The sequence below is a fragment of the Pagrus pagrus genome (assembly GCF_965226575.1).
Source record: "Pagrus pagrus genome assembly, chromosome: 13".
Taxonomy (NCBI): domain Eukaryota; kingdom Metazoa; phylum Chordata; class Actinopteri; order Spariformes; family Sparidae; genus Pagrus; species Pagrus pagrus.
The window spans coordinates 13,294,873-13,321,352 of NC_140197.1; the positions used below are offsets into that span (position 1 = coordinate 13,294,873).

The 26,480-nt window shown below is 41.0% G+C and overlaps 1 protein-coding gene across 2 annotated transcripts in view; it reads right to left on the minus strand.

Moving 5' to 3' along the window:
- Positions 1-2,643: 2,643 nt before the first annotated feature.
- Positions 2,644-26,480, minus strand: part of LOC311267697 (protein kinase C beta type-like) — a 113,377-nt gene continuing 89,540 nt past the window's right edge. The window contains exons 16-17 of one of the 2 annotated variants that reach the window (XM_084370917.1): positions 24,404-24,544; positions 2,644-7,196 (exon numbers count right to left, since the gene is read on the minus strand). In XM_084370917.1, coding sequence (XP_084227043.1) covers positions 7,044-7,196; positions 24,404-24,544 — 294 coding nt within the window. In that variant the 3' untranslated portion in view covers positions 2,644-7,043. Of the gene's footprint in view, positions 7,197-14,351; positions 20,379-24,403; positions 24,545-26,480 lie in introns of those variants that run through there. The other variant, XM_084370916.1, reaches the window with a different exon arrangement.

Sequence of the window (26,480 nt, forward strand, 5' to 3'; positions counted from 1 at the left end):
CCTCATTTGCACGCAGGAAAAACACGATTTGTTGTCAGATTTTTAAAATTTAATCTCCACTTTTGTATAAAGTTAAAGCTTCTGTAATGTAAAGTAACAATGTATGTTTGTGGGACTGTAATGTGTCAGAGAGGACGCGAGGTCAGTGATCACGTGGAGGCGTCTCTAATCTGCGTGCATAATGAAAATGTGTGTAAGGGTGTTTGTGTGTGTGTGTGTGTGTGTTGGACACTGATTGGACGAAGGACTGACAGTCAGATTGATTGAAAAGAGAGAGAGAGAGGAGAGTGGAGAGTCAATGAACGGGAGACACAGAGGAAGAAATGTTTCTTAATTGTGGAGGCACATGTCTGATGGTGTGAAAGTGTGTCTAATATGTTTGCCTAATGAAAATGTGTGTATTGCTGCATGAGAGAGAGCGTGAAAGAGAGAGAGAGAGAGAGAGAGAGAGAGAGAGAGAGAGAGTGAGCGAGAAAGAGAGATAGTGTGAAATAAATCCAATAAGCTGCTCCGTCATGCTCCCCTCTTGAGCGTTTTTAAGATCCACTGAATGAAATAAATAAGAGATTCTTTTGCTTTTGTCAGTTCCCCTTTTTCATCTCTCTCTCCAGTGTGCTGCAGTGCCCTGCTGTCGTTCACTTCAGCCCCCATCTTCCCCTCATCCTTTTCTTTTCCATCAACAACAGCAGCTAGCTTCTTTGCTAGCTAGTTAACCACAGAATACAGTGCAGGGCCCCAAAAAACACAACAAGAAGGGACAAAGTAAGCCCCGAATATGCAGGTGGCCAGTAGATGCAGCAAGGTAGTGTGATCTAAAATAACGGTGCTACAGTTGGTAACCATGGCTGCAGTACAGCCGTATATATTTCATAATATATATAAATAAATATATATTCAAAAAAGCCCAAACATTTTGAGTGTGAACTGTGCCACTGTTATTATTGTAAACTACATGTGCGATAAGGGAAAGCATGACAGGCGTAGCAACAGGAACTACATTTTTGTGGCTTGTAGCTCTCAACAGTCACAGGTAAAGTGTGTGTGTGTGTGCCTATGTGTGACTTAGCTTTATATGGAAAATATCATTGTCTTCAGGGAAGGCAAGAACTTATTTATTTTGTATTTCTGCAGTTCTCACATATGAAACAAATGTGTTCCTATCTGTCCAGGATATTATAGTTGTCATTATGAGGAGTCTGATTATTGTTATTATTATCACAGAGGTAGATGAAGCCAAGCATGGCCATATGGGATGTACATATAGAGCTGCGTATGTGAGGCGCAACAGTGATGGCCGCCTGCCAACTGAACAGTATGCATATTAATAAAGATTTATTCCACATTCGCTGTCAAACCTGCACAATGTACAACACATCATTAACAGGTTCCTCATTAATCACCTCCCGCAAAGCAGCACAGATTAGACAGATTTACTGTGTCTCATAAACAGGCGACCTACCAAGGCCCTGATGACTTTTCTAATTGTTGGAGGGCCTCTGAGAGCAAAACTTATTAATTTGTAGTGGTTTGATAATGAAAGTATTTATAGCACTGGACATTTTAATATTTAAACAGTTTGGTTTGTTACTAAATTTGACCTGAAAATAACTGAATAATGAAACAGGTGTCACCAGATTTTAATTCAAACCTAGCCCAGATAGTAAGTGAAGATTTCATTAAATTTAAATGTGTCGCACCACACAAACTAGTTCTGCCTTTAGATCTAGAGATTGTTAGGCTACTAAACCTGCACACTGCCATGTGTGGCTGTTGTGTAGCTAACTAAGCTAACTGAGAAAGTTGTCACTCAATAGTCAATGTAATATATAATATGGATGACAATGCATGTTAAAATGTAAAAAGCAATGCATGTTTAACATATTAAAATACTGTTTAATAATAAAATGAACTGGAACAACTCAATAATAACACAATATACCTCAAATGGAAATAATAATGTTTGGTTAAGTTAAGTTAATTCATAAATTTGCTCAAAATATTTTTTCAATGTTTACACAGCTAACTCTTCATATATTTCATGTCATTATTGACATATTTACATCTGCTTCTTGAAAAAGTTACATTACGCTGTTGAAGCTGCTTCTGATTGGTTAGTTCAGTCACATGTGAGTTGGAATGAGGAGGTGCTGTTGTCGTGAAGCTGGTTCAGTTTGGAGAACAGTGAAGTGATGCTGGAGAAAAAGTTATCCATCTCAGTCCTGCCGTCTCCTTTCATCAGGATGATCCAACCACCACATATCAAACCCTCACATTACACTAACAATACTGGAATGTGACCAGATGTCCTATTGGAGTTGATGGGGTTAGCATTTTTACCTTGAATACCAGTAACTCTGAAAGATATTTTCAGAGGAAATGTTGTTAATGTTCCCTAACAACTAGTTACACAGTAAGATAGTCGACTAAGGCATTTCTCACATTAAATGGTGCAACAAATCACTTGTTACTACGAATGCAGAAAGGATTTTACGGTTAAAACTAATAGTTAAAGAAAAATCAAATCAAGAATATTAAGCTGTAAAAGTAGCTGAGAACACTGATACAAACTTTGAGTAGGAGGACACAAGAAGCATCAACATGTCAGTGAGACGAAAAACAAATTTGACTGCAACGAGACAATAGTTGATCTTTCAACATGATTTATTGTACTACAATCGACAAACATCACGATACAGATTTTCTTATTTGTAAACTATCTCACAAAACACATTCTTACTCTTCTGTTGCAGTATCTTTGCTGTTGTCTGCATGAAAAAGACTGTAAATTACCTTCAGGTTATTGTTAATCTAATTGTTGTTTAGCATGTGTAAGCCCGGCTGAAGTCAAAGCAGAAATAAGTTCAAGAAACAAGCATCAGGTTTTAATCGTACTAACAGCTCATCAGATTTCAAGTTTAACGTCAAGTAGCCTCGGCAAGGCTACGGATTGCGAGAGAAAAAAGGGCAAAAATGTAACCAGAAGCATTATGGGACGAATCAGGGAGAATGAGACGAGAGTGATAAAGTAAAGTGGAAGCAACAGAATAAAAAAAAAAAACAAGCGGGAGGGAAATGAATCCTGAAGAGAAAAGAGATGAAAATGGTCGAGAGGGTATGCAAAGAAAAAAAAAAGCCCATAGAGAGGGGTAAAGGTCAAGAGAAAGGAAAATGAGGTAAGAAAAAGACAATGAGGAACAAGGAGAGGGAAGGAGGATGGGGAAAGGTCAGAGGGAAAAAAAAGAAAATGACAGATGGAAAGGCGTGATCGAAGAAAAGGTCGGAAAGAAAGGAAGAAAGGAGTGAAGGAAGGAGGATGTGAGTTGGTACACTTTTAGGCCGATGCTGTACCCTGCAAAAAAACTGTATGAACTGGCGAGTGAAAGGTTAAACACGTATTCTTTGATGTAAAATGTCAGTTCTCAAATATTTGCATTTTCTCTATTGCGACTCATATATATAATTTTACCCCTAAACACATAAACTTCTCTGTTTATGAATGCAGTAATGGAAATGGAAGACTCTTACCTCTATAGACTTGAAAAATATTTATATATATACAAATGAAGCAGAGCATGGCCCTTGTATAATATCTCATAAATAGGTAACAATGACATGAGACGTACTTTTATCATAAATTAAGCAACGTAAACCCTATTAATGTCTAATAAAGTAATTATCGCACACCAGTCCATCAATCAACACTTAATATAGGATAAATCCATATCATATATCATATGGAACAAGATATGAAAGAGAAGAAGAGAGATCATCACATGCATGCATAGTGTAATTCCTTATAGTCCTGATCGGGAATTTGTAACACCAAACATAAAGAGTAACCGGCTGATGATCATGTTAACGGTTCTTAAAACACTGAGAATGGAGCTTCACCAGGAGAAAATACCCACATGTTTATATTTGTGTTACTGTAGATGTGCGGCAGTTCATCGTTTCATGTTAGCTCTCAAGTCGGTGCTCGTTTGGTCAGGTGCAGATAGAGGCTGCTTAAAAGAGAGATTTCTTATAGGAATTAAAGGACTTATATTAAAATGTACAGTCGTTAGCTGAGTTACGTGCATGTACAGTTACACATTCATTCATTCACTCGGTCACACAGGTAGACACGGCTGTTGAGTGCTATTAAATGCTTCAGGGTCTATGGTTCCCAACGACAGATGTTAAAAGTAGGCGTGATTAACATTGGGAGGTATTTACACCGTGGACCTGCGCAGTATACAGCTCTGTACGGAAGATGATTAAGGCCACTGTAAAACAAAAACAAAAAAAACACCCTTTTTTCTCAGAATTTTGGCTTTTTTTCAGATCGGACAGAAAGAAAGAATTCTGATTTTAATGTCAGAAGTCAGATTTCCAAGAAGAAAAGTCAGAATTCTGAGAAAAAGGTCTAAGAACTCAATTTTACCGCCTAATCCTCTTCCGTAGCTCTTAATGAGAAAGGCCGACACACAAATTATACAGTACTTTGTATTTCACACGAGCAAAGTAAAAGAACAGGACCGCAGTCTCAGATCCAGTTGAATTTCCCCAAAGATGAAAGAGTTAGGAAGGATGCTGTGTGTTTGTGTATGCTTATATATATAAATATGTACAATATGTGCATATGTACTGTATATAGTATACATGAGGGTACTGTTTGTGCTGATCTATGAAGGGAAAGAGCAATCTAGGCCTGTGTAATGGACCTACAGTATATGTCTTGTGTGCCTCCAGGAGCGAACATTTCACAGTCATTGTCCGCCTTGTTACGCTTCACCTAATAATTCCAACCCTCAGTCATGGATTGGACTCTGTGTGTGTGTGTGTGTGTGTGTGTGTACAGTATACTGAGCTAGTTGGCATTATATCCAGTGTAATGTGGTTTGAAGCTGGAAGGCAGATTTGCTGAATTTGAGCTGAATTTGAAATAATTGGCTTTATCCAATGAAGCCTTATAAACCACACACACACACAAACACACGCACACACACACACACACACACACACACACACACACACACACACACACACACTGACACAAACACACGCGCACACATACGTTCACATGTTTTCTAGCATATGGACAGCACTAACACACACATGCACGGATGGGTTCGGAGAACGAGGTCCAAAATAAATAATGGAGAAAAAGCAGCATTTGCTGTTGTTATTATTGCTGTGTGTGAAATCGCTCACTTGGGGGTTGTCAAAGCAGCTCCTCATTCACTGTGTGTGCATCTGCATCCGCGTATGTGTGCATGCTCCACTGGTGACTGCCGCGTTGCCAACCCTGTGACACCACGTCATACTAGGCTCCCGGTGAGGCCTCGTCAGATGTACGGATTAGAGCCAAAACAAACAAATAAATAAAAGGAGGAGACGACAGGGGGACGTGGGAGGAAGGGAGAAGGAGAGAACCAAACGAGGGAAAAGAAGGAAGAGGAGGACGAAAAGGTTTGACAGGCTGTGAAGTTTGCTCATTAGGCATATTCCTCTGTGGTGGCCCTGTGTGAGACGTGCAGTGTGAGCGAGTGTCAGCGCTGCCAAGGAGCAGCTCATGACAGTGTGCACTGGCTGAAACGGTCAAGACATACAAAATTAACTGATACACAGCGTTCCTCACGGTGCATGTTAAAGATCCCATATTGTAGAAAGCTAGATTTCCATTATTTTTTTAAATTATGAAGCCACGTGCTATATAAATACTGTGAAAGTATCAAAACTCTTTTTTCTCAATTCACATAGAAGAGCACACAGCTCATACTCAGTGTGTCTTTAAACGAGACGTCAGGACTTCCTTAATGTTGTGATGTCACAACTATACAGTCACAGCCCATGAACAGCCATGGTTGCAAAAACACAGACAGAGCTGATGCAGAAACATAGAGGGTAGTGCCTGCTCAGGTCTATGAGAGCTGACCAATCAGAGGGCTTTTCAGGAGGTGGGGCCTTAAAGAGACAATAAAGTGTTTTTGAACATTAAAGCATGTAAAAAATGTTCTAGTTGACACCCAGAACAAAAGTATGAGCCTGAAAATGAACATAATATGGGACCTTTAAGATGGCTAATACCTGCACATTCAGGCCCCTGCAGAAGATACTATGGATGTAGATGTTAGCATCATGAAGTTAGAATTTTTACTCTTAACAGTTTTACAAAGTGACGACAGTACTAAGATTAAAATGTATAAAACTACTAACATCATCACAATTTGGTCCGCTTGTGATCTAAAAACTTTAGCTGAAGCAGCAACATTTCCTGTTTGATTTGGTCCCATCTCTCCACGTCCCCTTGGAAAAAAACATGAATCCACGTATGGACAGGGGACATAATTAGGACTGGAATGATTGTGCCGTGTTAAAAAAAAAATTGTACTCACATAAGCTGCTTTCAACATTACTCCTGAATGGCGTTTTAGCTGTACAAGGCAAATCACACCAGGGACCGAGACTGCAGCTTGTATCCATTCAGATGTGTTTAACATGGACTAACGTCATGTCACATCTCAGTGATTAGGTTTGAGATGTCACAACGATGCAGTTTCACTCGCAGAACAACACTTGAGAACGTATAACGTACAATGCTTCGATTAGGAAAACTGAAAATAGGTTTTTGCAGCATTTAAGCAGACTTGCCATAAAACCAAATTCTATTGTTAGTATAATCATGGCATAAAATTGAGAAAAGGGACAACTTTTTCAGCTGGCAAGCAAGACTGAGGTGTTGTGGTGTGTGTGCTGTCTGGGCAGCCCATATCTTTGTAATGAATTGTGTATATTTGTAGTTTTTGGGAATTGATATTTCTGCATAAAAAGCACTTTCTGACACCTCGGGCATTTTCATACAATACTTCAAATCTTTGGTATCCCGTCAGTTGTGCGAGTTTGGTGCTGTGATACCTTTCTCATGCTGAAGTATTGGACTACAAGAGTGAAGACATTCACTGAACAAACACAAAATAATTAGACTTTAAGTGCTAGTTTGCCTTCCTATCTGCTCTGAAGCCTCGTGTTCTACCAGTCCGTCAGCGCGATCAGCTTCCGTGTTAATTTGGAGCCACGTATTCAGGGTTGGTGTAGGAGAAGCCGAGGAAGTCGTCCTGGTCCAGGTTCATGATGACCAGCTTGTCTGTCGGCGTCAAGTCCACCGGCATCTTGGTGAACTCCTTGTCGAAGTTGCAGGTGTCCTTACGGTTCCTCTGCAGGTGGAGTTCATGAGGTTATGAAGGAGAGGGTGGATGTTGGGGAGAGAAGGAGGAAAGATAAAAATGATTTGAGGAGAATGGGATGGATTGGGAAGAAGAAGAGAAAGCATTATTGTAATACCTTTTAGTGAATTATTAATGAAGTCGTCTTCATTCATGTTTGAGGTACATTTTTAAAGAGAGCTTAGTCGCACAGTCTAGTTACAGTTTTCATAGAAAAAGCTTGAAGACCAGGAGATTTTTTTTATGCAACATTGATGATTTCTCTGTGACTTTTCTCACATTTGTCTGTTCAGTGTGGAACACTGCAGCCGGTTAGCTTAGCTTAGCACAAATACTGGAAACAGGGGGAAAGCTGAGCTAGCTAGCCTGTCTCCGTCTCCAAAGTAACCAAATTCGCCTAGAAGGTGCTTGTAGGTGTGTTTTCGACTAGTTGTTTCCCCCTGTTGTAAATCTTCATGCTAAGCTAAGCTAATCGGTTGCTAGCTGTAGCTTTGTATTACATTGAAACATGGGAGTGGTGATGATCATCTCATCTAACTCTCAATAAGGGGGCAGCATATCACCAGAGTAACCGCTAATTGCTGCTTACTGTGGTTGCCATTAGCTTGTTAGCTCAGTTAGCAGTTCAGTAGAAATCCCTGCAAAACAATACACAGACGTCATAATGTCAAAACTGTTACAATTTTCAGTTTCTGTTGGTAAATTGAGTTCATTTTTTTAAACCGTTTTCAACTAAAACTCTGACATTTCACACCTTTAAGACCAAAAGCTTTTGAAGCGTTGATGCCACTTAGATTTTCAGGTTAAACAACACTTTTTAAAAAGCGATACTGTGAAGATGTCGGTGCACCATCTACCCAGAAAGTTGTATTGTAAATTGCAAAGTGTATCTTCTAAATCTACATCGCACGCTGAGCAAACGTCAGCAAGTTTTTAATAAACACAATAAATGAAAAGAAAAGGAGCCCTCAAAAGTAATTAAAGTCATTATTTCATCTGATGACGAAGCAATTATTGTACACATCTGTTCATATTTTAGTCTGTTTCTCAGCATTGTTACTGACGATGCAGGTGTTTCTTAAAATCCCCTTGAGGCAATCGTGTTTGTGCCATCAACATTATCACACAGAAAATGATTATGCACATAATATACAGCATATAGAGTGAATCTGAAGACTTTTGCTTCCATTTACTTCTCGCCTGAACATCCAATCTCTCCAGCAAAGTCTCGCCAGCCAATATCTTTTTCTTTTCTAACATTATCTCTATAACGGCAGGACTGTGGGTCAGAGAAATCAGGATATTTTTACAGCTCTACAATGAGCTTCCCCTTGTCCACCGTGACAGGTACAATACTAGAGAAGACATACTACACCTGTAAAGCGAAGATGCCTGTGTGTGCTAAGCAATGGAGTGAATCTACAAAAACGCTGCTTTTCTGGAGTTACAACGCTGAAAAATGGGACAGCGGTGTGTTCTGTCTGCCTCCTTCGCTGCCACGGTGTGTGGGTTTACATAGAAAATAAGAGGAACAAACACTGCGCCCTCCTCTTGTCCTGTCTTTGCTGTGAAGGTTCCCCTTTTGCTTACATTATTTGTAGTGAGTCATTTGTAGTTTCAAACTTGATGGTTTGCTAATGTTAATGTTATGCTGCAAGTAGCACCTGTATGCATGATGGCAGATGGATAATCGGATGTCTCGTACCTTTTTCCCAGTGACAGAATAAAGTGCAGGAAAAGTGTCAAGATACCAAAAAAATAAGACATGAGTGTAACATTATGTTTTGGCCTTGTGCACCAGTTTTAAACACATCAATGACAGGCCTAGCATCCTATATATTCCTTGAAAGTAACTGTATTTTTTTCCATCCATTGATGTGGACAATCCCTGGACGATGGGTTAAAGCAAAATTTTGTCATGCAAGCAAACATGTATGTGTGTAGCGGAGGGTTTCTCTGGTATTGTTAATGCACTGCTTGGCTCAGTGTATGGACAGAGGAAAGAAAAGAGCGGGTGCGGTGTTAAAGAAGGAGTTTACGTTAGCGAGAGGGGGAGGGGCACGTTAGATGCAGTAAAAAGAGAGCGGCTGCCATTTGATTCACTGACATCGACACACTCACACGGACAGGGATTTAATTGTTGTTGGGGCTTCCCATGCTATATGCACTCGTGGCGCTGTAAGGCTCTGTGTATAAGAGCAAACACCAACGGAAAGGTGACACAGGGAGTCACATCACTGTAGGACGTGTGTGTCGTCATGTGAAATTTGCTGTAAGTCATGGAGCCTGTGTGGGCAGGCCTTTAGAGCCCACGAGGTCGTTATTCTGTTTTATTAATGGTGTTATCGTAATTATGAGTTTCCAACATGTAGAAGGCATTCACGTCAACATCTAAGTCGTAATTAGGACTGGGAAGAGTGGGACTTCAGTGATAGCTCCAGTAAATCCAACTTGGCATGTTTGAAAACCAAGCAGCCAAAATCCGTCGTTCAATGTAATTAAATCCAAATTTAATGAATTCAGTGTTTTATTCTTAACTCTCACATGACAGACTCAGCGATCATACATGTCTCAAGTTGTCTGAGGATCTAAGAAACTTTCCTCTCTCCTCAGTTAGCTGTCACCATGTTATTAAAGGTGAAAAAGTTATTGTGAGCAAATTAAGTCTGTAAAAATAAAAGATTTTTCAGCAAAGGTCAGTGAAAACAATATATAATCATACTCACCATGCAGGCCTATATTGGTGTTATACTCAATAATAACAAATCAATTTACTGCACTCAGCTTGTTTGTCCTTCTGCTACGGATTTGACCCAGACACATAGATGGATAGATGGACAGAGTCACAGGTGAGATAAAATCATGAGGTAAAGTGGGATAAAGAGAGCGGCAGAATAAAAGCTGGCCACATAAATATTCACATCACTAAGCAGGCAGCTGTCACAGAGAAAACCACACGAGGGACGATCTTTGAAAGTCCACAACCATACACACATCCAAAAAGTCTGAGCATCTCACGCCACGGACGTTTAAAAAACACAAATAGATTGTCCGAGTCACAGCACAAGGGAAGAGGTGAAGAGAGAAAGAGCCACGTGGTCCGACACTTCTGAAGGTAGAAAGTCGATACAAGCTCGTATATCACAGCGATGCCTGTTTCGATTGCTTGACAGTAGTGGGGCAGAGGGAGGCAGGGTCAGAAACGACAACGACAGAGACAGAGAGGGACAGGAGAGCGTTCAAGAACCAACGTTGTGTCTCCTACCTTCATCTGCCAGCTCTCCCATCGCCTGAGAGGAGCTCCCTCCATCCAAAGGGACGCACCTGCCAGAGCTGGCCCAGATCCACCTCACGTTCCCGGGCATGATATTCACTAGGATGCCTCACATCGAGAGAGGGCACCGACACAACACTCAAAGGATGTGGGGTTGATTTGCTTCCCAAATTATAGATCAGAAATGTAGTTGTGTTGTGTTTAGTTGTGTTTTATTCAACCTTGCAGCAAAGCATCATTAACATCTATTTATTTGAAAGAGTAACAGGGATCCCTGACACTATTTTGCTGCATCCTAATGTGTGGAGAGACAAAACTACAGTATAACTTATAAACGTGTGTTGTACATGTGAAAAAAAAAGGAATATTTGACAGGCATAGCAGCAGTAACTAAGGGGGGGCGGGACTTTGGTCAGTTCATCAGAGTGTTAGAGCCTGTGATCTAAATTGTGATGGGTGGTTTCTATCAGTGGAGTTTCAACACGGCACAGCGTGCCAACATATGTTTTCATATCATATCCTGCAGAAACTGTACTCATCCGTGTCATTACTCACTATTGCTAATCGATACACTGTCAAGCTAAATGTCACTCAACTCATGACTCGCAGTTAAAAAAGTTTATCTGAGTGGAAATAAAACACACACACGCACAGATGCGTGCGTGCGTGTGTGTTTTATTTCCTAAACCATTGTGAATCCACTGTGTACACTGCCGAGGACCGTGCACGCAGTTATTTACCAAAAATACACACATTAACTCACACACACACACACAGGCACACACAGCTGCCAGCCATGTAGGCCAGCTCATAATGTGTTCCATCTCAACACGCTTCAATTGCAGTCAATGCTGTGAGGCAGAGAGACAGAGATACGGAGAGAGGGAGAAAAAAAGAGAGAAAGCGATGCGGCAGAGGACGGGGAGGGAGATGAATATCAGTGGCCCTCGGTATAGATGTATAGATAGAAAGCTTAGAGTATACAGTTGCATCGGGGCAAACACACACACAATTGTTTTTCAAGCCCCAGCGTTCCAGAGGCAGAGGGGTTTTTAATGGAGAAACATGACTCTGAGTCTTTTAATTTAGACTTTGCCTCTTCACACCTCCCTTCCCTCTCTTCCTCTCCCTCTCCTCCTCTCTTCCTCACTCCCCTGCACCTCTCTCTCTCTCTCCCTCTCCCTCTCTCTCACCCCATCTCTTTTCAGTAACGAGAGGATTAGCGGGAGACGAGCCGATGTCAGCTGAGGATGCGGGGAGAGTGGGAGGCACAGAGGAAAGGGGAGGTGAAGAGGAGAGGAGGGTGAATGAAAGGCGGTATCGAACGCTGACCTGTTTTGGGCTGATAAGCGCAGGCTGCTTTGTGCTGAAGCCACTGGCTTTAATTTGGGGGCCGCAACATTTGGAATTAATTATCACACACACTCCAGCACTGCTGCGGCTTACTGTGTACACGGCTATTACATCCACTCCAATACAAACTTTATACAGCTTATGTGCTGGAACTTACTGTTACACAGGAGTTTGTATTGCTGTTGTGAGACATTTGCATAAAATGCCGCTGCACAACAATGTCAGCACACAGTTACATAAAGAGGAATGCTGGAAATGCCTTCGATGAAGAACTGTTGGGTTGTGGGCGACAGAGCAACAGGAAGACCTGATTGTTCCAACACTTAAACATAAAGAACAGCATGTTAAATGTGTTAGCGACAAGTTGAAAGCAGTAACCACACAAATGTGGGCCTACTTCACCGAATGTAATTCTTTTCACATCCGGGGTTGATATGAGACTGACTCTTGAGTCATTTACACAGGTTTGAGTCATAGTTTGTCTATTGTATGACGGCCTGTATCATCCAGGATGTTCTTTGAGTTTTTTTAAGCTTTTAGCCTGCTAATCAGCTAAATAATTAGCTAACAATGTTTTGTGAATGAAAGTGTGTTAATCGTGTCAACAGGGAGATTTATGTTCCAGCTGAAGTAAATAAATTTGATACAAAAACAAACCTTCAACAGTGCGACATTACAGCTAAATAAGACCATTTTATTATTTCCATAAAGACTGGAAATAGGGCAACAGCTAGGCTACTTATGATATGGCCAAAAATGTGTTTTGTGAGGTCACAGTGACCTTTGACCACCAAAATCTCATCAGTTCATCGTTGAGTCCAAGAGGACATTTATGCCAAATGATAAGACATTTCCTCTAGGTGCTTCAGAGACAACTGGGAAACATGATGTCTCTGGCCACGGCTATTGCCGACACGTAGGCACTACACCTGTTTATGTAGATGTGATTCTGGAATAAAGAATGAAGCAGTCCATTCTGTTTAACATGTATTACCTGCGGTCACAGTGCCAAAGACTGCTGACTAAGCGGCAGTAGTTAAGTGCCACCACATATACGTGATATATTCTTCTAACGTTCTGGTCCAGGTATCTTACGGATTCAGTGTATGGACACATTTTAGAAATAGACTATTCATTTTCACTTGGCGGCCATTGCTCTGCGATGTTAAGCTCAGGGTGGGAAGCTCAGATGACGTACAGCTGCGCTACAAATGTAGGGAATATGACAGATTGTTCTCGTTTCACAGCTTCTCGATTCATCAGCAACTGAAAAGACAATGGATAATGTAAATTCAGAGGGACATCGAGCCAAGGCAACACAACATATTCTATTCTCCTTTGAGCTAATGCTTGACGACAGCTAGCGTTAGCATTAAACCTGTCCCTAGCTAATTTCACTGTTTGATAGTGTTACACGACCCGACAGGAAAGCTTTAAACTAAGTCTCAAATATCAACGCACATCTTAGACTCATTTATTTAACGTTAGCTCAGGTATGCTAACGTTAGCTAATGGATCATCATATATGCTGTGTTATCTTGATATATGTCCTGATGTCCCTCCGTATTTTCACTATCCATTCTCTTAACGGTTGCTGATTAATTGTGAGACTGTGTAAATGATAACAATCTGTCAGATTCTCTGCACACGACATCATCCTTTTGAAAACATTCTTTGAGGACGCATTTGAGGAAAATGTGCGAATATGGTCTATTGTGTAAGTTGTAGACAGTCACGCTAAAACTTTTAATAAAACATCTGAGCCACATGTCACACTCTCATGGTCATTTGCCTTGTCCTTCCCACTTAAAGGTCATCCCAAACCGTTTTAGTAACTTCATTAAAGTTTAACTTCTCCGGCACAGTTTTTCTCCTCCCATCCATACATTTTGAGCCTTCACCAGTTTGATGATCACATTCCCAGTGGATAACTGGGGTGCTGTAGACATTTTCCATCACATTGTACCACGGCTCAGGCGCGGTTCAGAACCACTGCGTCTCGTTTGTGCCCATCCTTGTAAATATGATACAGTGCTAGGGATAGTAAATGGTGCAAGATACAGTAACCCCTATTAAAAGGAAATGTGCAGCTAGTAAGAGCAGCAGCAGCGGCTCGACTACAGTGGATTGGGAGCAGCTTTAGAGGCGGCGTGAAGCGGTTGAGTGGCTCAGCAGGGCTGTGTGTATGTAGGCCGTGTTCTGCATGTTATTTCCTTGAAGTCATCAGACCTACGCTCCCCCATCAGGGAAAGGCTCTTATGATAAGTGGCAGCCATGAAATATGCACAGCCTGTCGTAGCAGCCTGCCTCGCTTCACAGAGCCTCGCTTCGCATCCTCGTCCCCTCCCTTCCTCCTTTTCCACTGTCCCTTCTTGCTACCTCTTCCTCACTCCTCCTCGTCGTAGTAGATATGCCTCCCTCGTCTTCTCTTTCCCTTTCTCTCATCTGACGCTTTTCATTTGAAGCACATCAAAATGCACACGTGGACATCATATAAACACAACAAACATCCCCTAACACATCTTTTAAATCCTTTATTTTAGGTATGCCTCTTTTTTCCTGGAAAACAAAAAAAAATTGGCACATGGAAAGCATTGTGAAAAGCATTTTTTCCCTTTTTTCTCTCTTTCTATATATTTCATTATTTTTCACACGTAGCGCACACAACAGTAGCTCGGATCACACTTTTGAAGCGCTGCTGACACAGAAAACATGAATCACTCGATATGCTAAATGTATATAAATTCTAACTAATAAAAAGGTAAAACAAAAGCATTTTTCATGCAAAATTCATTTTGCTTCTCCTTCAGCAGGAAGGAATCATAGAAACAAAAAAAAAAACACAAATCCTGGAACAAGACTTCTCCTCTCGTCCTTGCAATACTGACCACATGGTGTGTAACTATATGGATCTATCAACATTTGACACAGCTATATATATGTTTATGTATAAGTATATATAGTTATTTGTTGTTGTTTTAATACAGGAGACACTGACTGAAATAAATACCGACAATGGATGTACGACACAGATAATGGACACAGATTCAGTTTTACGTCTTCGACTCATAAAAACACAAAGACACTCATAATCGTGGACGAAATGTAAAAGCTCTAAAGCTGCTCTTCTGCGCTGAACTCATCAGCAGTTGAAAGTTTAAGACTAGCAGACATGACCGGCTTTATCCAGATCTTAGTTACGACTTTCCCTAAATCAGTGACTTTTTTCCTCGTCCATTAACTCGATCAAAAATGCTAAAATGACTTTTTCGTAATGGGTCTCATTGTCACAGGAAAGCCTCTAGCACACCTTGTTCCATTGAAGTGCATTACGGAGAGCTGTGTGTGAAAACATTCAGATGATTGATGAGGCAAAATTCTCACTGCCGGGCTTTCCAGTCTGAATTTTTGCCATTCCCACCCTTTTGCTCCCTTAGCTTCCTGCTAACCGTTAACCATCTGCTCCACTGGTCAGAATAAGTAACAGCTCAAACTGTGAGTGTCCTGCAAAAATGATATCTTTAATTGTATGTGTTTGTCAACTTTAAGTCAGACATTTTTCATTACATGTGTTGAATATGTTTAACATGTTTCTGACAAATTCTAGAGGACAGCAACACAACTGTATCCATCAGCCAAATCTATATGACGGCCTTCTGCATTAAAGATGCAATTTGTAAGAAATGGTCAGAACTCAAAACGTGTACAGCAGAGAGAGGCGTGACCCAACCAGAGGCGATTGTGGAAAGACAAACCGAGATTGTTTTGCTGAATGACTGATGAGTTAACGCAGCAATGACGCCTGTGTCAGTTTGGTAAAAGTGAGACTTGAATTCAAAAGGTGTACGTAGGTGTATTTATCTATTTAGTATGAAAATCGGTCTAAGTCTAATTCCTGCGTTGTGGTCATATGCCTCCGTGCACCAGTCAGGTGTCTGTTCCTGAGATGTGGCGTTGAATAATGGCCAGAACATATATTATGATGTCACAGTGAAGCTGACCTTTGACCCTAAGGATATAAAATGTCTCCACTTCATTATTTTGTCTGACTCGACATTTGTGTCAAATTTTGTCAGAATGATCGTATGAATTGTTGGGTAATGGGCAACACGTATTTTCATGCCTGTCACCGGCACGGAGGCATACAAATATTACCTTTCAAGACATTTAGTGAGTTTATTTTGTTTACTTATTGGACTTAGTAGTGAACTCGCCGCTTTTACTCCTAGCTAAAACTACAGTGGACGAGACAGGCTGTGTCGGGGTTAGCTGGTTAGCATGCCAACTTTCTTTGACATGTCATGTCATGGCCATTTCTCACAAATTGCCCTTTAAATGCAAAAAATATTTAAAGCGTCTGAAGTAAAAAATCTCTGTTTTAAAATAATCATGATAACAGTATCTCAGCACATTGACATCCCATACCTGGCAGCATGACAGAAAACCTCATGGCCAAGTAAATCAACTGTATGATACTGGAGCATTATTCTTCTTCACCTGCTGATACTGTGTGGACAACTTCACTTCCACTGATAAACACCGGCGCAACTCTATGAGGCCACTTTTCAGTAAAAACCCTCCTGACGCCCCCCTGTGATGGAGTGAGATATGAGGAGGCACTTCAGCCAGTGCCACCATTAGCTGCACTCAGATGTGAAAGGTGCAACGAAGATAAACACGCCTCCCAGTGAGCCTCGTAGCCCTATATATGTAAATTAATTACAGTCCTAACCTGAGCCCTACTAATTCTGCCTTCCTGTCAATAACATTATTGCTAGCAAGGGAAAAAAAAAGTACAAAAAACACACACACACATCGTCCTGCTTCAGAGGGCCTAGCTTTAACCTGTATCCATGTTTGCTGCCGCTGTCGTTTGGACAGAAATTCTTATTGCGCACGTAGATGGCTACTTGAAAAACACCAATCACAGTGAGTTGAGCCTCAGATCCTGAACAAAACTAGACCATAAAAGCTGAGCTGCATGATATATTGGTCTGCTTGTCCGTTTGAAATCAGCCCAGTCACCAGGATAAAATGTTGGCAGTTAACGTCTCTGCAAACCACTGATACGCTACATTTGTACATGTCATAGGTTAGGTTCATGTTACATCTTTATGACTTGACTTTCATACGGGTGGGTAACTGCCGTGACTGCCAGTAACCGCAGTTCAAGGAGTCTTCAGGACAATTTCCAGCTGTATCTGTGGTGACCAAACCTATATATTTTTCGACGAGAAGTCGGGACATCTCAAGCTGTGTTTATGGCGCCCGAAACAGGTATTTCGAGCCTAAACATGATTTTTTTTACCTAACCCTAACCAAGTGTTTTTCGTGCTGTAAACTAACCAGCTCTTAAGCACAGCATTGTCATAACATAAAATAGAAAACCAAACATAAAGTACAGAAAAGTACATAATCAACATATCCGTGGTTTGCATTAACATACACTGCCAGTATTTGTTCTAGCAACTGGGTTGTTGAAATCCATTTTTCTACCACTGAAACCTTTTCCGGGCCAAGGAACCTTTCCAGATGCTTAAGTACTTAACCAGCATCTCTAAAGCAGGAAACTGATTCAAACACAAACGTTAAGACTACACTAGCATATCTACAGCTTTCATTAAGACTCCAAGTACGCACTAATTGTCTCTCGTAACAGTTTTCTCTTTTTCACACTCACTGAAACTTCATTCTATTTGCTAATTGTTTCAATTTCAACATCACACATTCCTTCAGGAAGGCAGCGTTTTTCTTCTCTTCCTTCATCTCCTGTTTTTCAGAGTATAGTAAGTGGATTATACCAGTACTGCTTGATATGAGGAGGGGTGCAAACAACCACCATACAAAGAAATGTTAACACAAGGCCAGACAAGGCGCTGGGCAAATATGGACACACATACCCAAAAATGCAAACGCGACAGTAACTCATTCACACACAATAAAACATACAAACGTACGCTGTAAACAAACGCCCAGGTATCGGAATCATGCTTTTGTAAAACACAAAGAAACTAACCGCTAGTCTCTTTCATTGCTTAAATACTAGATAACAGAAAATCAGAGTATAAGAAGTAGTATCATCTATCTACTTAACTGACTCGACGCCTATATAAAGACTACATTTCCCAACAGCATGTTACCATCATGATCCATGTGCTGAACAGTAAAAAAGAACATATAGAAATTATGATATTTGTGGTCGAATCATATGTTTTCCAGTCGTGTGCTTTTTTTATAGATGTTTTTGAAAACTAAGAAATGCAGCCTCATAATGGCAGCAGAGGGTCGCAGAGAGAAGATGCTAAAATGCTGCTGGGAGACAAAGTCCAGGGCTACTATTGATATAGAATCTCATGCACAAGTATGTGAAGCATTCCAGTTTTAGCTAAGATAAGGATAAACATACAGACACTATCATTATTGTACATTGAAGAAAAAGCACACCAGAATTACAGGCCGAACTCAGAATGCGCTGGAATTAGCCGAGGAATGACTCAAAGAAAAGTTAAATCACAATTTTCCACCAAAAACATAGTCAGAACATGGAATGCTGAAGGGTTGTTTCATGTGAGTGATGCAGTTGTGTATCTGTGTGTGCTGTGGGAATCAGGATTTTAGTGAATGCATTTTTATTCAACTTGGTTTAAATGTCGGACTTAATGATTTTAAAGGGTAACCATCAATTTCTAATCCGTATTCTGTTCACACTGTGTGCAAAACATGTTGAAAATCATCCCATGTGCGACATTAGTCGTTGGAATGAAACTTCCAAGATCACCTAGAAACACGGAAAAATAGAGGATTTGTTTCAATTTAATCCATTGACAGTGCATAAAGAGAACGGCTCTCCACTGCCAAATACTGTATAAAAATAATGTCAGAATATCCCAGATATGGGTGCTGCCATCATCCAGAGTCTGCAGTGTTGAGGTCCAATCCATTGCATCCGCCCGACTCCATCTCGGGCAGAGTTCAGCTGTCAATACTGACGTCTCACCCCCTATTTTATAGCATCAAATAACTAACGCAATATACACTATACTGTAGCAAGCCACCCGGGGGCGGTCGAGGTCATTTGGCTTCACTTTTAGGGAGCTGTATAGAGCGGTGCAGGGATGACATGTTTTTGTAGGCTAACCCGAACATTGGCATCGCCCTCGTTCCGTTGTTCTTCAGCAAAGAGCCTACAGGATTTTTTAATTGGATTTTGGATTATTATTATTAGTTTTAGGCTATAAATAGACCACACTGCGGTCGTATGACTTCAGCGTCACGACACTAAGCATCTTACTACACTATAGTATACAAACCTTAATTTAAATCTATCACACAAGTTAGAGTTATAATAGTTTGTAACTAAAGTTGAGATGAGTCTCTGTGTTGCGCATGATGATGTTTAATGTCTGTGACAACTTCTTTAGTCTCATTTAGCCATTTAGCCACTTTTTAAGACACATAAGCGCTTTATAATTCAACTATGGGATATTTTATGATGTATTTTATGTTGTAGAACAAAACGTGTCAATATCTTCAGCCTTTGATAACCACAGACCTTAGTTCAGGCATTTAATCGAAAACCCATCCAAAAAACCCATTGACTTTAAGACAAGGGATCCGGAAGTGCAAAAATGCAAACTGTTTTCTGGGTTTTAGGACAACACTCTCTAGAGGGCATCAAGATGTTTTGGCTTCACTTTTGGGGAGCGGTCATGTAGTCCATCTTTATACACAGTCAATGGTTTGGTCAAATTATCTAAATTTCTCAGTTTAAAGGTGCAATATGTAAGAACTGGCCCCCTTTTGAATTCAAACTCCAGTATATCACCAGAGTAGCTGCTAATTGCTGCTAACTGTAGCTGCCATTACCTAGTTACCTCAGTTAGCCATGTAGTTAGCGGCCTAGTAGCTGACTCGAGGATGCCCACACAGTGAGCTCACAGTGCTAGCATGCTCGTTAGCATGCTAGCTTCAGTAGATGTCTCTGTAACATAATACATAGATGCCTTTGATATAATGTCAATGTTTAATATTTCTTCACATTCTGTTTTAAAGTTAAATTCTTACATATTGCACCTTTAAATTATATTTTGAAGCTGCACTAGAGTTCTTCATGCATTCAGATTATTTTATTCGACACATGAAAGCCCAGAAGAGGCCAACACGTCATCTAGGTTGCAGCAGTGTGAACAACAGATATGTGATATTGTGTGTACAGTGTGTCTGTGTGCTGGTCCTGGTTCCTGTGACAGCACAAATAATTTCCAGGATATATAACATGTATATTCCAGTGTGCACAGGATTGATATTGGGGAGCGTGATTGTGTATATGTTTGTGTATGCGGTTCCATGTGTCCGTGCATGAGCTGAAATCAAGCCTGCTCGGCGGCAGTGGGGGTAGCAGCATTTCCTGGGAACTCTGGGTTGATAAAGGAGAATCCCTGGAACTCGTCCTGGTCCAGGTTCTGAATCACTTCCTCATCGGGAGGGGTCAGCACCGGCGGGTGGCGCGTGAAAAAGCGGTCAAAGTTCTCGGCCTCCCGTCCACACTGTTGAGGAGGGTGGGGAGGGATGGAGTACCGGGGGAGAGGGGTGGATGGGGAAGGGAAGGAGTGGGGATGGAGAGGAATGGATGGATTGGGGTGGGGTGGGGGGAGAAGGAGAGGAAAACAAAAGAAGGGGAATGGCGGGTTGAACCAGGGTGTGAGATGACATTACTTGAACATGGTGTCAAATATCCGAACAAGGTGCCAGTCCTTGGGGTGCGCTTGATTCAACTCTCTGTGTGTATTGGCTAAAAGGTAATTTGTTATCACCTTCAAAGAGATACAAAAATACCACTCTCAGGGGAGGATAAATCAAGCACACCTCAGGTATATTTGGTCTCCTTTTTCAAGTATTTGAAACATATTCAACTCCCAATTTCAAACAGAACAAGGTCACTGAAGTCTCAAATTTCCTGTGGCAGTGCACTACAGAGGGGTGGCAAAAGTCGGAAGCGTGGAAGCATCCCACCCTGGCTGTAAGTAATTCACCCAAAACAATTTTCCTTTGGTATTTCATTGAGATTTTTTTGGTTTTAATATTCTGATTAATTTGAATTTCTAAACACAAGAAAAGGCTTAAAGCCATGAGATGATAATTGTATAATTGTGGGTTAATTGTAGGTTAATTATATGCTGCAGCTGCAGAGACCTGCTGAGATATGATAAACCAAATCAGACAACCAGCTAGAATGCACAGTGTGCACTGGGAATAACTCCAAGTCTCTTTCTGCCCTATGACGATTGAATGTCATCATATTGAAATCTAATAAATTGAAAACTTTGACACCTACTCTGGCTGTGAAGAGTATGAATTTCCAATTAGAAGAATTAGAGAGAGATTTAGAACATTAATATAGAAAACAACGATGTAAAGATTTAGAGGAGAAATTGCGTCCTGAAACCATCAAACTTTAGCAAGCTAAAGCATATTTTACTTGATATTTAAGGTGGCTAGCATTAGCAGGATCGCTAATGATTAGGTTAAATGGATTATGGTCATTTGGCAGATTGAAGAAAAAGCTTCTTACCAAGCTGAATACTTTACTGATGTACAGCAGGGGAACAATTAAAATGACTGTTTTTGTCAATGGAGTCTGGCAGCTTTGAGAAGAGCTGTTTCTGGTTAGAGGGGAGGCTTTGGTTTGAGATGCCAGTGCTCTAGTGACAGTGACGTCCTTTATAGATCCCCTTGAGTTCTGACATGAAATAATCTCAATGAGTATTGTGGAACGCACATTAGGTAGAATTGTTTTCTCCGAGAGCACGTTATTTTTCATTTGAGTCCGCTTCATTTCCTCATTCTGAACACCGGGAACCCCAAAAAAGAGCTGAGATACCCGTGAGATGTGCGTCCATCTAAGTACATAAAACAAGTTATTAACTTGAAAACTATATTTCCCCGACAGTATGCCTCACAGGGACTTTGGGCCGAGCTATTCCTCTTTTTTCCATCTCTATCACTGCACTGAGCTTTAATTAACACAACAAGGATTCAGTGTCCTCTGACAACATCACCCAGAGGAAAACTACAAACTCATTAAATCTCTGTAACTCGGAAAACCAAATGAAATTAAGCCAGACTGTTTATAGTTTGGGGAAATATGTGAAATGAGAAATACACCAGGGTCAGATAGTATTTGCAGCTAATTACTTGCGTTTGTTTTAACCTGTTTGGGGAACCAGATGGGAGGAATTTGGCATACGAGGAAAATAAATAAGTGCCACAAAGTTTTTTTTGATACCAGGGATGTAACTGGGATATGTTTTTGAAGGAATGCCCCTTTAAATGTGCTTTTATTGTATTGCTTTGGCCAAACTCGGAGTCTCTCCTAAGACTGAATATCTTTATTATAGCTTTACATAAATGCTGTTATTACGCTGTGAGTAGTAGTGCACTGCAGGGCAGGTTTCATTTGAGACTGAGACCCAGAGCATGCAAATAAACAGAAACAAACATGAGAAAACTGTGAACACACAGAAAAGGACAAATAAAAATGTGTAAGGACAGATGGGTGGATGCATGGTGGCAGTAAACAGTGGACAGATGGATGGATGGATGGATGGTGAAGTCTTTAGATGGATGGATGGATAAATGGATCAACAATAGATTCTCTGATGAACAGACGGATGAACAGTAAGAAATTAAAGGGGCACTGCATAGTTTTGGAGAAGAAATTCAAACTCAGATTTTTTTTATATGCACAATATTAATGAGGTATTAATTCAAACTCAGAAATATTTATCTTTTCCATAAGTGAATAAACAAGCTGTTCTCGGAAAATAAGGTCCCAACACTGTTTGAAACTAGAAAGGTGGCAGGGTCCGCCACATATAAACAAAGTAAAACAGTATTGTTTGTTTATTCAGTCATGAAAACAAAGAGAGTTTGTTCATTAAGGTTGTTTAGGCATTAAAAAATCTGTCATTGAAGATCTTTCTCTTCTGATTGAAATGTCTTCCCCAAAAACCACACAGTGCGCCTTTAAGATAGCTGTAAATGAAAGTCCAAGGTGATGACATGACCATTCTTCATCTGTCAGAGGAATCAATAAACCAGCCAGTCAGTCAACCAGTCCGTTAGTTGGTCAGTCAGTCAGTCAAGCACTCAAAGCTCATCTGATCAACCATCAAACAGACTCTTCAAAGGCGTTCGCATTGTGTGAAACCACAAACAGACCGAGCATCAAGCATCAAACCTCCTTCATAATCAATCATCTGTGCAAAAAAAAAACACCATCAGACACAACTCAGAAAAATAATGGTGTGTAGAATGTAGAAATGTAGAAAAAGCCTGACAGCAATGCGCCAAAAAAGATCAAAGCGCCACCTTCAGAAGCTAAACTGAACCCGAAACTTTAATGCAGGGTAAACACAACGGCTCTTCAAAAAAATCCCAACCTTTATTTGTTTCTCAGAAGGAAGAAGAAAGACGGACAGAGAGGGATAGAGAGCGACGGCGCGGAGAGGTGAAAGACGAGAGGTGTGAGAAAGACGAGATCAAAAAGAGAGGAGAGGGGAGAGAACAGAGAGGGAGACATCAGACAACATATGTTAGTAGTCGCATCAGAGGACGGTGCTGAAACACAGCCAGGTCCTAATGGTGACCTCTAACGTCCACACGGGCAAAGATGTACATCATGTATCCAGACACACAAACACAGGAGGGTGAATACACACTGCAGCATTACCGATTCTCTCTCTCTCTCTCTCACACACACACACACACACACACACACACACACACACACACACACATGAATCCCCAGCGGGCCTAGACAGCTGCATAAAAAGCTCAACTCAGAAAAACTCTTTAGCAGCAGTCTGGCCTAAGGCTGTGTGAGTGTGTGCGCGTATTATGGTGTGTGTGTGTGGACGAGATGACATCATTCTGACTCTGGTTATGATCAAACTAATTTTGTCGTCGAGAGAAAGCAAAAGCGCAGCGGAGAAAAACACAAACACGCAGTTGTTTCAGGTCACTGTGTGGACGTACTCCCTTGAGGTTTTCTCGCTAAACTCGGCGTCACCTCGACCAAGACAGGAACCGTTTCATCTCGTGCACAATGCAACCAAACCGGGGACGCCGATTGTGCGTTTTAGTTCAACAGCGAATTCAAAACTGGTCTCCAAAATCTAGCTCCTGTCACCAATGTTATCTTTCTTTTTGTCTGTCATTGCCAGCGTCTGCACTATCGCCATATTCAACATTTTTTAAATCATCACCATGCTTGTCCTCATCACCACACATTCATCATTTCTGACTTACCTGTGTGCATTGTCCCATACAGAGGAGGGGGAGGAGACAGAAATATCACATTGAAAGTGAAGAGACAGAAACAAAAGAGAGAGAGAGAGGAGTCGAAGACTCAGAGAAAGAAAGGAGAAAAAAGTGTCCCGCAGACACAACAGCATCTTTACCAGGAGTTTAACCACTGACAGGAATTAAACTCCAGGTCTCTGATCGGCCCTGTACGCCTCTAATGCGAGCTGTATTTCCTTCTTTGGGGTCGAGTCAGGTTCAGACTTACGGCTCTTGGTTTGAATGGCGGCTGCACCTCCTTGTTCTCCAGTTTCTCCCAGTCCATGTAGCGGAAGAAGCTGTGCTCCCTGATGTCTCGCTCGCCCTCCGGACCGCAGCCCAGTCGTTTCGCTGGATGCTTCGTCATCAGCTGGACGGACAGACAGAAGAAAGAGAGTTACTTCAACAATGCTAACATCGTGGTGTTTTGTAGGTACAAAGTTGATGATCTTAGGTGTGCGTGTTAGCATGGTAGGATTAGCTAATTAGCAGAAAACACAAGTACAGCTGATGAAGGTATTTAAATCAAAGTATCAGACAAAATACAATTGTGACATTATGAAAGTAGTACATGAAAAGTTATATCCCACCCTGTTCCTCAGGTTTTTGTTTGTTTCCTGTTTTATTTTGAAATACTCACCTGTCCTCTTGTTTCAAACACTTCTCTTCCTGCCTTTGTGTCTTTCCCACCTGTGTGATTATCATCCCCTCCCTTGTGTATCTGGTCTGTGTTCCTCTCTCTCAGAGCTGTTTGTCTTTTGGCCTTTTCCTTATGTTCCTCTTGTGGTCTTACATTTTGGCTTAGTTTTCCCAGATCTCACCTGTTTATTGGATTTTTGATTCTTAATTCCTGCCTGTTGGATTTGTTAGCCTGTTTAGGCTGTTTTCTTGATCTTGACCCTTGCCAGCCTCACCATCCCATGAGCCTTCTGTACACCGAATTTTGCAATAAAATCACTGAACTGCACCGGCTCTGCCTCTGGCATCTGCATTTGGGTCAAATCCCTTGCAGTACTTTTTACCTACGTGCACAGATGTGACAGTGACATATCCTGAGGCGGACATCAAAGTGTGCAACTAATTTAAAGGATAAGTTCACCCAAAAATGAAAATTCTAACAGTTTTAGCTTAGCAGCTACAGTGAAGAATTCTGCTTATAAAAAGGTATAAAGGTATAAAAATAACGTCTTTTCAAATCAATTTTGGAACTTTGGGCTTCAAGAAACTTGACTTAGGGCTGAAAAACTGTATGGAGCTGTTTTCTCTGTTTATTTTTCTGTTTTAAAACAAGTCCCCATCTACCTCAGTCGTTAAGGAGACTGCTGTAAAAAAGCTCCAGAAATGTTTTGTGTGCTACGAAACTTCACCCGACTTTCCATCAACATGGTTTTGAGTAGATTATGACAACAATAATAACTGACAGTTATTAGCAATTATTAGCTTTATTAGCTTGCAAGACAATCACAAAATAATCATGTTAGCTTAGAGCTAGCACACCGAATGCCTTTAAATATTGCATTTTAATGATGTATATTGTCTTGACTCATGTAAGATAAGATGTAGGCATAATCCTGGAAGTCAGGTCTGTATCTGAAGTACACTCGACAGCGTGCTGCTGCCATACCCCAAATTTCCCCTCTGGCATCATCAAACTTTCATCTCATTTACTCCTGTCTCTTTTCCTCAGTGTGTCTGTCCATGAGTCCTCCCCTCATTCATCTCCTTTTTCCCAAACAAACGTCATCACTATTATTTTTATCATTATATTCTGTCTGACTGTCATCTTTTTCTTTCGTTCCTTTAAACCATCCATCAATTCTACTATCTATCATCTCAGATGCCCCTCCCAGGGGACCGAACCACCGCCTGCAGATGAATAAATAACTGTTGTTGTTTTTTCCTCTTTTACCACAGCGTTTTTTTTTTCCACAGGCGTAATTAAGGACCGTTTACAAAGTCTGTCCACACTGAACCTTAAGAACGGCATCAAGGCCGGTGACGTCAGCGTGAGTGTGTGTGTAGGTGGGATGTGCCTCCCTCAGGAGCAGCAGTCATAACTCATTACATTAGAACTAAAATAACATTTTCCACGGGTCAGTCAACCTTACACTGCGCGCTCACACACACGCCCACACGCATGCACGTGTGTGTGCACGCAAACACACTGGCTTACTCATCCACACACACACATGCGTTAATTAAAAGACGTGCGAAAAAACAACAGTTGAGTGAAGAATATTTCATATGAAGAAAATGTGATTGTTTGTTTGGATTATTTCCCACAGAAGCAACGCCAATCTCTCTCT